This window comes from Melospiza melodia, chromosome 27, assembly GCF_035770615.1.
Source record: "Melospiza melodia melodia isolate bMelMel2 chromosome 27, bMelMel2.pri, whole genome shotgun sequence".
In the NCBI taxonomy this organism is placed as follows: Eukaryota; Metazoa; Chordata; class Aves; order Passeriformes; family Passerellidae; genus Melospiza; species Melospiza melodia.
The window spans coordinates 3,554,110-3,566,998 of record NC_086220.1 but is presented as its reverse complement, the minus strand read 5'-3'; the positions used below and the strand labels follow the sequence as shown (position 1 = coordinate 3,566,998).

The 12,889-nt window shown below is 47.2% G+C and overlaps 1 protein-coding gene across 5 annotated transcripts in view; it reads left to right on the top strand.

Moving 5' to 3' along the window:
* LOC134429940 (lethal(3)malignant brain tumor-like protein 3) overlaps positions 1 to 12,889 on the top strand; it is a 43,275-nt gene that overhangs the window by 18,846 nt on the left and 11,540 nt on the right. For all 5 annotated transcript variants that reach the window (XM_063177358.1, XM_063177355.1, XM_063177357.1 and 2 more), the window contains 8 exons: positions 976 to 1,061; positions 4,630 to 4,740; positions 5,933 to 6,047; positions 6,151 to 6,250; positions 7,056 to 7,232; positions 8,541 to 8,672; positions 9,058 to 9,119; positions 12,005 to 12,171. In XM_063177358.1, coding sequence (XP_063033428.1) covers positions 976 to 1,061; positions 4,630 to 4,740; positions 5,933 to 6,047; positions 6,151 to 6,250; positions 7,056 to 7,232; positions 8,541 to 8,672; positions 9,058 to 9,119; positions 12,005 to 12,171 — 950 coding nt within the window. The remainder of the gene's footprint in view (positions 1 to 975; positions 1,062 to 4,629; positions 4,741 to 5,932; positions 6,048 to 6,150; positions 6,251 to 7,055; positions 7,233 to 8,540; positions 8,673 to 9,057; positions 9,120 to 12,004; positions 12,172 to 12,889) is intronic.

Genomic DNA, 12,889 nt, shown 5'->3' with positions numbered 1-12,889 from the left:
GTACTGGAATTTGGTAAATGAAGAGAATGTTGGCAAATAAGAGAGGACAGAACGTACAGGGAAACCAGTGTTGTTTTCAGGCCTTGGAAGTGCTCATTCAGCTCAAGAATAGCAAACATAAAAAAATTAAGCCTGACATTTGTCAGACTGACAGCCCTGGAGCAAGAATTCCTGTAGTTGTTGTGTTCCAGGTTCAGTGGAGCAGGAAGCACTGCCCGATCCTTCTGCATGGAGGGAATTGGCCTCAGTGTCTTCACTGTTGATGTAGAAGGGTTTGTGAACATTCCCTCATCTGTCCCTGCTCCTGGAAGGTTCAGCAGGGCTGGGTTCTGCAGTTCTCTGCTCATATCAGGATTTCCTGTGCCCCCACAAAAGCTGCAGCCAGTTCTGCTCTCTCTGCTGAAGGACTTAGTGCAGCAGTTTGCAGACTGTGCTCTGCATTTAGTCACTGCACCCTCCTGCCAAAAAGAGCCTGTCCTGGGGGTAAACATTACTGAAATAGGAAAAACATGGAGCAGTTTCTTAAATGTAATTGCCAGGGAGAGACATGGCACTGTTGTTGGAGCAGCACACCCGTGGAGCCTTTTCTCTCCAGGCTGCTGGGTTCACTGAGCCTGGGTGAGCAGGCAGCAGGAGAGGAGAAGGTTCTGCAGTCTTACAGGTGCTCACACATGGAGTAGTTCATAAAACAGGAAATTAACTTGGTAATGCCATTGCACGTCACAGAATCATCTGACTAGCTCACAATTGGAGTTTTCTTTAGAGGGTAAGAATTGATTAAGCTGTGCAGAAGTGAACTCGCCAGGGTTCAAGCTACCAGTTTTACACTGGGGAACTGCAGAGCTGCTCTGGGTGCTGAAGGTGGCACCATCCATTGTAAGTGATCATTACAGTGTCACAGAGCTGCCTTTTTGCTGTTTGTAACAGTAAATATGGGGGTTTTCTTACAGAAATGTTTATTCTCTGTTTTTTCAGGACACAGGGATTCCAAAGCCTTCTCATGGGAGAAGTACTTGGAAGAAACTAATTCCCAAGCAGCTCCTGCAAGAGCCTTTAAACTGGTGGGTGAATGTCTTTGATTGCTCTTGCTCAGGTGCTGTTATCCACCCTTTTTTGTTAGAGGCTTTATTTGAGCATAGTTCACCTTATCTGTGCGACGAAGGTGAAACTGTGGTTAACTTTGAGTTTAAGATCATCTCAATGCTGCTAAAACAAAAACACAGAGCAAAACACAAGATTTTTTTGTTTTTTAATACTATGGAAGGCTGACTTCAAAACGATTTTTGACTAAGTATCTTCAGTGGCTTCATTAGCAGATTTAAGGGCAGAGCCTTCAGTCCACAGTGGCTTCCAGAGGTATGTGGGAAGTGCCTGATAGAGGGCACAGAGATGAGAAAGAATGCAGTTATCTGGTGTCCCCTCCACATGAAGTTTTAAAAACCTTTCTAAAATTGACCTTGCAGTTGTGGAAATCTGTACTTCCCTGGCTAGTGAGGCTGGAATTAAGGTAGAGAAGTTCATATCAAGGATTTACATGTGCTGATACAGATCATGGTCCTTCTGGGGAGGAGCCAGCTGTGCCCTCCCCAGAAATAAATGTATTGACAGATGAAAGAGCATCTCTGCCAAACCCCTAAGACCATCTTACAGACTCAGTGTGAAGGTGCTTCTCTCAACCTTGAGACAGTGAGTTTTGTTTCTTTCATTGCAGTTCAGTGTGTTTATCTGGAGTCTCACTGTGAGCAGAAACAAACCAAAAGCCTCTAAAATGAGTGTACTTTTAATTTGATTTTTCCCCTTCCACGCTGCTGGCTCACCTTGCTAAACTTTGCAATATGTTTAAAAACTCTTCTTTGCCATCGTGACACTTGTCTTGGTTCCTTTTTCTGAAGTGGGAGTTGCAGGTTAATACCTGCTGCCCTCCTGTGTATTTTTGTGGAAAGATCTTTGGGACTGAGAACGAAAATCAATCAGGGAGGCCTCAGATAAGAGAGGCAAAAATTCAGCGAGACAGGTTTGATAATTGCCAGATTTCAGCCGGTGTCCACATGAGGTTGGTGCAGGCTGCAGAGTGGTGTCAGGGAGGTGAAAGAAGTTTTTGCCTCTTCAGAGAACAGTAGGGCTTTAACAGGAGTTATCTGCAGCACATCCAGAACATCCCTGGGATTGAGGTTTCCCATGGCTGGGAAGCACCTTGGAGCCGGGGGCAGGATGAGGAGTGGAGCTGTCAGTGGGACACAGTTGTTGCCCCCAAGGATGGACTGAGCTTTTTTGAAATCCCAATAGAGCTGGAAAATGTGAACTTAAAACTCCCAGCCCAGGTCCTCTGTAAGATCTGCCATTGTGGCTTCTTCCCTCAGATTTTCAGGGTCTGAAGCGTGGTGAGAGATACCTGAACATAAGAGGCTTTGCTCAGGACAGGGAGCCTGTTCAGTACCCAGAGCTCCCTTCTTTGGATTCTTCCAAAGTGAAGTGTCTTCCCAAGTGGGATGCAGCTGCCTTGTCTGCCTTCTTTTCTGTTTTCCAGACATTCTTGCAGCCACTCTTCTGCTCCGTCAGGTATCAGGCTTTGGGAGAAGAGTAGAAAGACCAGTTCTGGCCCTCATGAAATTCCAGAGTGCAAATTAGCATCTAAAACTGTGTTTCAAAAATGAGACAAAAAAGAAAAGGTATTTGATATATCAGCAGTTAGTAGGACTCTTTCAAGATCAAACCTTGTTATTTTTTTCTGGCTTGGTTGGACTGAAGTGCAAATAAATGGCAAAGCTATTGATTTTTTAAAAATAATTATTATTATTCCAGCTAGCAATTACAGGAAATCAGTACATAAAAATGCGGGTTGAGAGCCAGAACAGGCATTTCTCACTGAATTAGCTTTTAACAATTTTAAAGAGCTGTCTTATGTAGTCTGGAGACACAAGTCATCAGCACAAATAGCAGGTCTTGGGTCTGGATTTCTGCCCTCTCCACCCAAAAACTCAGGAGACAGTTCCAATGTAAGCATTGTTATTTCAGCCCATCCTCTTGGGCTGGCAATTTCAGAACATTCATAAGCTATTGCCAAAGGGGCAGCAACCCTTCAGCAAGGCTTAAGCAAAGAGCCTGGCTCCTCTTCGGGCAGGATTTGGACCTTGAGCACTCAGCCTCTTCTTCAGGGAGGACACACAAGGTTGGCTGGTTCAATAAGATGCTCTTGAAAATAAAAGCAGTTTAGATTGTCTGTTTTGTAGTGTGTCCAGTGTCTGATAGATGTCTGTGTCCAGGTGAAATGGCCAAAGAGGAGCTTCAGGTGTGGAGTTAAACCCCTTAGCTCAGGAGTGCATCTCCTTCCTGCCCCCAGCCACTGGTAATACCAAGGGTAAGGAAGACTGGGAGGGAAGAGTGATTTTAATTATTTCATTAACTTGGTCATGTTCAAATAGACAATTTATCATTTCTTGCTAAAACCCTCACCTCTGTGTGCAGAAGCGAAGAGAGACATGTTTTGAATGAGCATCCATAACCTTCTGCTGAGGAGGTCACAGGAGGAATTTGCAGTCAGATAAATAGAAAAATTGGTAAAAGCTGTCTATTGCTTAGAGGTTACATAGGGTGCACACATCAGGTCAAAGAACATTCTGGAGTTTTCCCAAAGTCTTCAGGGTTTGAGGAAAAGGGTGGGTGAACATTTACAGAGGAGGTGCTGTGGGCCCCAGCACAGCAGCTCCCAGCAGTTGTTCATGAGCAGCACAGGTGTTGTCATAAGGAGCAATCTGTGTAGTGAGGATAACTGATAGCCTGGAGCTGTAGCTGATGCCAGGGAGGATGTAGGGTAGTGAAGAGAGGCTTCAGCCAATGGTGTGTTCAGATGTGAGAAGTGGAGAACTGGCCACTGTCCTGACTGGTGTGACATCTCAGAATAGTCAGGGTGGAAGAGAGGCTGGAGATCATCCATTCCAACCCCCTGCCATGGCAGAGTCACCTGGAGCAGGTGACACGGGTGGCTTTGGAATTTTGCGTCCAGGTGGGTTTGGAATGTCACCAGAGAGGGAGACTCCAAACCCTCCCTGTTCCAGTGCTCTGCTAGCCTCCACGAAAAGTTCTTCCTCATGTTGAGGTTTTAGTGTTTTATTTCAGGACCATTGCTCCTTTTCCTGTCACTTGGCCCTGCTGGAGAGTTTGGCACCATCCTCTGACACTTGCCCTGGAGATATTCATATGGACTGCTGAGATCTCTCCCTTGTCAGTCTCCTCTTCTAGAGAAGACCATGTCCCTGCTGTGTGGGAGGTGTGCTGTCAGCCTGGGGAGGCTGTGCCAGTGGAGCCATTGTGCTGGTTCCTGGCCTTTTGTCTGTGAGGGAAGGGTCTCTTGTTGTGGCTGGGACAGCTCCTCTGTGCTGAGCCACCTCAGGCTGCCTCTCCAGCAGTTTGGGGCTGCTGACAAACACTCAGCTAAGTTCTCTTGGGAACTCTGATTTTAACCTCTTGGGAACTCTGATTTTAGCCTCTGAACAGTCTGCCATGTGAGATAACCCAAAGCTCCAAAGGCAGCCAGGGGTGGATGGAAACTGGAGCACATTTCATTCAGAGCAGGTGCCAGCTCTGAACTCCAAGGCTTTTTAGCATTCTGCTTACAATCCTCTCTTGCAGCGTCCTCCTCACGGATTCCAGGTTAATACCAAGTTAGAGGCTGTGGACAGACGAAATCCCATCTTGATAAGAGTGGCAACAATCACTGACAGAGACAACCATCGTGTTAAGGTATGACCTTGCTCCCAAGTGCAGAGCCTGTGCTGAGAACCCTGGGATGGGCAGTGCAGGGAAAACAACACCTGGGAACAAGGAGCAGCAAACAACAGCCTGGCAGCTGCTGTGGCCTCAGGGCCTGCCCAGCTGGAATTGGTTCCTGTTGCTTTGTTTTGCTGAAATCTGATGGAATTGGCCTGGTGTCAGTTACTGTTCTAACGTAACTGTTTTGAACTAACACTCGACAGTGTGATGTCCCATCTCTTGGCATATTCCCTGTGATCTCTGTGACTGATGGCAGCAGGAGTGTTCTGCTAGGGAAGCTGCCTAACTGTGTTCTTTTCCTACCAGGAAAGGGAAACCCAAAGCAATTTAAATCCTGATACACGTGGGAAGCAGCATCATTCTCCAGTACAAATTTGTCACATAAATGCATTTTAACCTAGTCTTTTCATGCAAATGTATTACCCAAATAATCTGTTGTACTTTGGTTTCTGAGCCAGCTAAAGTGGAGGCTGCACTGATGGAGACTCCATGGCCACAGATCTCCTTCCTAAAGGATGATTACGTGGGCAGGAGTGGAGTTCACTCCCCATTATCTGGCTGGTTTTGAGTCTCATTGCTGTGAACAAAAGCCAAGCTTTGCCAGTCCATAGTGGCAAGATACTCAATTCATACATTGAAACCTTCCTGCATGAACAACCCAGTAGCCTTTAAACTCCAGTGATCCTCAGTCTCTGTTAACCTGACTTGGATCTGAGCTACTGCAGTCTCTTCATCCAGCAGAAAATTGCAGCTTGTTCACTGCAGAACTCACCAAACTTGTTGGCTTTTATGGTATTTTGGGATCCACAGAAAACAAAACAAATAAGCATTTGTGTTTGCATAGCTTTGGACTTGGCGTGTTAGAGCGTCCCACGGGCTGTGGGATGACAGACTGGAGACACAGGTCATCAGCACAAATAGCAGGTCTTGGGTCTGGATTTTGGATTCTGTCACCAGAACCTGGTTATTCTGTGAAACACAGATGCAGGAAAACAAAGAGTTAGACTGAGCACAGAGATGATGGCACCTGACTGAAAAATTGATCTGAAAGATTGAATGAATCAGCCCCAAGCTGAGCAAGGTGAAACAAAGGGGGAAGTTAACGTAAGAGCTGAGTCATGCCCTGAACTGTGTCTTTCCCTGAGACTTCTGCTTCTTTCAGATACATTTTGATGGCTGGGACCATCACTACGATTTCTGGGTGGATGCAGACAGCCCTGACATCCATCCTGTGGGCTGGTGTGACAAAACTGGACACGCTCTGCAAGTTCCTCTAGGTAAATAGAGCACACAGCTTTTGTTATGCTGGATAATTTCCTAAGTGCAGTCTGCTCCTCGTGTGCAAATCTGTTTATCTTCCCTTTTTTTTGCTGCTCCCAGGTGCTGAAGATGCAGAGGGAGCAGTGGGACAGGCGTGTCCCACTCCAGGCTGCCAGGGCATCGGGCACGTGCGGGGCCCCCGCTACGGGACACATTACACGTATGTAATGACAGTGATAGCAGCTACAACCACAGCAACAACAGTAATAACTATAATGATGCAGCACCAAGCAACTGCACTGCACTGAAACGATCTCAGGCTAGTTATTCTGGAGATAGCTATAACTGCAGTCGCAGCTCCCTCTTGTGTCTAAGCAGGCTGTTTGATCATAAATTTTGTTTATACCACTATAATCATGATAGCTGCAATGCAAACAGATTCATTCACTCCAGATTCTACATTCCAGCAGTACTGAAGGAGTTATATTTGTGAAATAATATACCCAAGAACAACATGCAACGAGACAGTTAAAGAAGAGAGGGCATGGGAAGGATGTTAAAGTATAAGTGAGGAGAGGTTGCTTATGTTTTGTGCTCTGCCTTTTGATTTCTTATCTGCTCTTAGAAGAGGTAAATTGTTTTAGAAGCAAGTAAATTATTTTAGGAGCAAGAAAACAATCTCAAGTGGGAGGTCAGAAGACCTGGTAGTTTATAATACAGCAAAGGGCTTTGAATTTTTCAGACTAAAGGTTGCAGAACTCTGTTGATTCATGAAATGTTGTTCTGATAAGCAAGTTACAGAGGATGAATTCTTATCCTTTGTGGTGGCTCTTTAACAACATGACTTTGGGTTTTAATTCTGCCATATGGTCCCTGCTTTCTCACACCTAGAGCTGGATAACAGCATCTCCTGAGATGGCCTCCTTTTTTCTGGGTTTGTGATGGATTTCTCTTCCTTAGGTAGGGAAGGCTGTATGACTGTAAAGCTTTCATTGTCTGCTCTCTTTTTTGTTTCTCTATCACAGCTTAGTTGGCTGCCCATACTCTGATGTGAACCTGAGCAGAGAAAACCTCTTACAGGACCGGCTGAGTGGGGAGAGACCTTCCCCTGGGAGCATCCTGCAGAAAGCCAGGAGGCTGGAGACCCCTGGCCCACTGCAGGCAGCAAGGGAGGCTTCTCAGGGCGACTCTTCACAATCCAGGTGAGCTGCATTGTACTCTTGGCCAGGTACTGGGGAGCAAAACCATTTACAAGGATGAAAACCATTGGAATTGGCAGCAACACAGCGGAGCATTGAGTTTATCTGTCTGTAATATTGACGTGTGCCCCAGTAACTCCTAACACAGAGCAGTGCACTTCTATACCCTCATATGCCTTAATAAGTTTCTTGATTCTTTAATCCTGGTGCTCTGGTCACATTCCAACAAAGGAAATTGCATTCTGTCTCCATAACTTTTTCCTTGTTGTTTCAATTTAAAATATGTTCTTTTCCTTTGTTTCCTGTCCTAAAACTGTCAAGCCAAGATTATTTTGCACTATTAAACTGTAACTGTGATCCACTCTGGGTCGGCTGAGCACTCTGTGTGTATCACTTAGCAGCAGGCAAGCTGAGCACTCTCAGATACTTTGTTTTCTCACAAGAAAATCTTGCAACTGAGCAGCCTTGTGGAAAGGAAACTGTGCCTTGGTTCTTGGAGTGCAGGAGTCAGCTAAACCTGTCATGGGACAGACCAGAATATGAAGGATTTTTTAAGATCATTTTTAGTCTTCACAAATCCAGTCTCACTAGGGCAAACTCCAGCAATACTTTAATTTTTGTTGTATGTGAAGGCTTATCTATATTTTAAAGTTCATCTATTTGTTTAGATTTATAACATTTCCAAGATCTATTTGTCCAGAAAAAAGGAATGAATGCCTCTTTCTCCTCCCTAGCCTTCATGGCATCTTCATTCCCTAATTTCCACACCAAAATTGGTTTCATTTCAATAGCACTCTTACCATAAAGCTCTTGGGAGATTTTGAAGTCTCACAGAATAAATGGCATTTTAGAATTGTAATATATTTCTTTTCTTCTAAGTATTTAATTTCCTCATAGTGGAGTGTCTGAATTCTGCCTGTAAGTCTGGTATTATCCCGCTGCTTGCCCTCCCTTGGCCAACTCTGTAGCTCAGTTTATGCATCAAACTTAGTAATGGAAACTCTTAAATGTTATCCAGAGGTATCAAGACTCAGAATTGCTAAATCTCTTGCTTTCACCATAACACAGTGGTTTCCTGTAGCTGCTGGGATCAGAGCCTGAGTCCACATAGGCTGATTTATTTCCCTTAAACTCTCTCAATCCTTGCAGAAGAGGAATAAAACACTTTGTACTCATGGAGGGAAGAGGAAAGTTCTGCCACAAGGTGGTGGTTGTTGCTCTCACTTGCTAGGAGCAGCCAGCTTTGCTCTCCTGTGGGAAAAGGGAACAGAGAATGTCAGCTCAGCTATTGTCATTTATCTGTCTTTGCAGAAAATCTGCACCAGACAGTGAGAAGTGGTGTCAGAGCAGCATCCACACTCCATCAGAGCAATCAGAAGACAGTCGGGAGCGAGGCTGGGGAGAGGAGGATTCCTCTGCAGCCATCAAAGCCACACCAAAAACGTAAACACGACTTTTGTGATGAATTTTCATGCATTAACTGTAGTGTTTCTTGATGCTGCTGCTGTATCTGAAATAAAGATGTAAATAGCAAACAGCCCAATTTGATTGAAGTTTTGCAGCAGAGTGTTTTAGAATGACATGGTAAGTCTCCTCCCTTCCTCCTGTTGTTTTGGGCCCTCTCTTTCCTGCAGTAAACTCAGATCTGAGTTCTGGCCCTGAATTTATTAGAACAGCCCTTAGCTCAGAGAGATGTCAGGGATGAAGCTATTGCTTATTTTAAGAGGAAAAAGTTTTTAGTTTCTATAAATCTCATTTATCTTTGTATGGAGAAGAAATTACATTCATTTCTGTATCTTCTGAAATGTTTTGTAATTGTTGCTTTCAGGCTCGGGTGCTCACATGCCTATATCAAGTTTCAGCTGGTGAAACAGGAAAGCAATGGGAAAGGTTGGTTAAGTTTTATTCCTTCTTTCTGTGTGTGTGCCTATCTCTGCAATATCCCCACAGTCACAAGGAGCATTCAGAATTCACAGATTTTTTTGTCTTTGATTCCACAGTCAAGAGAAAGCACGTGCTGGAGATGATGGCAATTCCTTTAAAATGAGGAGAAAGGGTAAAATTACTTAGAAGTGAAAAATTCAATACTTTGTAGAGTGGAGCCTTGTATTTATTAACTGAGAAGACAAGTTTGCACTGGTCTTTGTGCCACTGCAAACTCCCCTGTAGTGACAAGGGCCTCCCAAACAGTCTGTGACCTTTGTCAGGCTGTGACAGAGCCAGCACAGGGCTCAAGGGAGACTTGCTCAGAACTTAGCAGATAGTTTAAGTTCCATCAACCCCTTTTTTTAGACCCTCATGGGTATTCAGAAACATATTCTGAATCATTGGAGGACTTTTTAAAGGTTCTCTTAAGGATTAAAAAGAAAATGAAAAGCTAAATGGAAAAACAGTGCTGTTTTTTTCCTGGTATGTGACAGGTTAAGTTATCAGAGCAGCTTTCTGCTATCACTTTAGCAAACCATATGCTTAACTTTCAGATTTACTATAAAAAGCCATTTCAGAGAACAGAGCTGACCAGGCTTTTAGGAGGATTTAAGATGGTAATAAGTCTCCAATCAAAAATAGCTAAGCAGGCACAAACTGGGACAGGTGCCTGGATGTTGGTTTTTTGTTGTTGTTTTTTTTTTTTTAATACTCATTTTTACCTAGTGCTGAGTTCTGCAGACAGAGCTGAGGGATCTGCTAGCTCCAAGCTGCAGTTGCAGCTGGCAGGGAAAGCTGCCCACTCTCCCTTCACATTCACCTTCCATGGAGTGATGGAAATCAACGGAGGGAAATGCAATCATCCTCTGACCTGCAATTTCACAATTACCCAGAGCTTTCCTCTCAGCTGTGTTTAAACTATGAGATCACTACTTCTTTGTCAGAGGGAAAGTCACTTGTCTAGGTCATGGTTTGGGTGCTTAGTCCAAGGATTTGTGCTTAGTGGAGAAAAGGAATTGGTTTGAGATGGAAGTAATGCCCACCCAGCAGGAATGTGGCAGTGGGGGAGACCTTGGGCACAAGTGGGACCTCCTGGAGCAGGAGGTGGAGACAAGGCCAGGTGCTGTCTGTCCCCACCTCTGCAGCAGTGCAGCAGGGAAGGAAGAGGTAACAGCTCTCTCATGGAGAGCAGGTCCTGTGCCCTCTTTCCACCAGGAGCTCCTCAACTGAGCAGTTCTTACTCAGGCTTTATTTATCCTCCCTTGGTTTCATTATTAGAAATTTGATGCTGTACCATGACCAATAGGGATGTGGAGATGAGATGAGCTGAGTGGGCTCTCAGGCCAGGGCGGTGACTGTTCCCTAGGACAGGCTTTACCTCCAGAGCTGCTTCCCCTTCAGCTAGGGGGCAGCTGGCAAGCCCTGAGAATCTGCTTTTTCTTTGTATTTCTGCCATTTTCCTCTGTGCTTTCCATGTAGTGACTGCTTACCCCCCACATCCTACACCCCAGCCCACTGAGAGCTGCTGAGCAGGGGCAGCAGAGGTAGAGAAGCTGGGGCAGCAGGAGCAGCAGAGAGGCAGAGGCAGCAGGAGCAGCAGAGGGGCAGGGGTAGCAGAGGGGCAGAGGCAGCAGGGGCAGCAGGGGCAGCAGAGGGGCAGGGGTAGCAGGGGCAGCAGGGGCAGCAGAGGCAGCAGGGGCAGCAGGGGCAGCAGGGGCAGCAGAGGGGCAGAGGCAGCAGGAGCAGCAGAGGCAGAGGCAGCAGGGGCAGAGGCAGCAGGAGCAGCAGGAGCAGCAGAGGCAGAGGCAGCAGGGGCAGAGGCAGCAGGGGCAGCAGGAGCAGCAGAGGGGCAGAGGTAGCAGGAGCAGCAGGGGCAGCAGAGGGGCAGAGGCAGCAGGGGCAGCAGAGGGGCAGGGGCAGCAGGGGCAGCAGAGGTAGCAGGGGCAGCAGGGGCAGCAGAGGCAGCAGGGGCAGCGGAGGGGCAGAGGCAGCAGGGGCAGCAGGGGCAGCAGGAGCAGCAGAGGCAGCAGGGGCAGCAGGAGCAGCAGGAGCAGCAGGGGCAGAGGCAGCAGGGGCAGCAGAGCAGCGGCTGCTCCAGGCACACGGAGCCTTCCCGAGGGCTGGGATGCAGTGGGAATGCTCGGGGATGCCACGGGATGGCGCTGGGCAGCCTGCAGGGGTGCAGGGGTGTGGGGGGGTTCGGGGCTAGCCCCCCCCGTGCCACTGTAAACCAGAGGAGTACTTGCCAGCCTGCTCCTATCCCTGCCTGGCTTCCTGTTGTATAAGCAGCACGTCCCTGTAGGACCGTGACTCTGCACTGCTCCAGTGATCTCATTAGGGAGGGGTGATTCCTTCCTCCCTTTTTTGCCTTGGTTTTCAGAGCTTCACTTGACACATGAGGAGGGAGCTGATGTCTGGAGGTACCTTGAGCACTCCTGGCCTGGGAGTCTCCTGGGGAGTCAGCCCAGGCCATGCTGGCAGCACAGAGCTCTGTCTACAGCAGGGGCTGGAACGGTGCCATCAGTTCCCAGCCGAGGATGCTGTTACCAGAATTCCTCCACCTTGTCAATAAAACGCTGCAAACATCTTCTCTGTTAGCAGCATGACATCATTTTCCAGGGAAGAAGCTAATGATAAAGCCTCCAGCCTGGCAATCTTACCTTTTTTTTCCCTTTCTCCTGCTCGGGAGGGGGAGAACATCCTGAGAGCTCCGTGTGCCACACAGTAGCTGTGCCTGGCTCTGCTCACCCTGTCTTGCTTTCCCCTCCAGGCTGTGACCCTTCTTCCTGCTTTGTTGTAGTTGCTCCTACTTGGAGCCTGTCTCTGACTTACCTTGTTTCCTTTTTCAGGCCCTGACAAGGATCTCCAGCAGGCCCTCCACCAGTCTATCTTCATGCCTTCCCTGGCCTCTAACCCGAGCCATCGCCTCCACCTCTTCTGGGAGCAGCACTGCAGGCTCTTGCCGGAGGTCTCGGGCCTGACAGCCAAACAAGTTGCCAAATGGACTGTGGAGGAGGTGAGTTACCTGTTCCTGCTCCACTCTCCCAGGATGCAGGAATGCCAGAGCACTCTTCCTCTGGAGTGCTTATTGGGAGACATCTTTATTTCCTTCCCTCTCCTAGGCAGTGCTCTTCTGTTTGCTGTGCGTGTGCCACAGCTGACTCAGCTGGAAGTCAGACCCAAGACCCTTTATCAGGGAGGGGAAGTACCCCTGTTAACCCTCTGGTATCCACAGCTTTTTGCCCTCAAAAGGATTTCCTCCCTCCCTCTTGTTTATTTACCCCTTGATTTCTCAGTCCTCGGGCCTGAAGCATCATTCTGACAGCAGATTCCCTTTCTCTGATCTCCCTCCCCCTCTCCTGTGACTTTGCTGCTGATTCACTTTTACAGTGCAGAGAATTCCAAACTGCACTGTGCATGCCCACTCCTGCTGCATCTCCCTGCCTGATTCCCTGGGAACAAAATGCCCACAGCCTGACCTGATTTCTGGCAGAGGTAGCTGTGCAGCTGGAGATGTGTCTCTGCAGCTCTTGAGATGTCTCCTGTAATTAGGTGGTGTGTGAAAAAGCCAGAGTGTTTTGTGTGCTGAGTAGTTGGTTTTTGCCTCGATGCCTTGGGCATAAATAATATTTCTCTCTGTGCTTGGGAAATGGTTATAATTTGGATCCTGGTGCTTAATTGCAGGGCATTTAATTCCAGAGAAGTGTGCTATAGAGTTGTGCTTGCAAGGATGC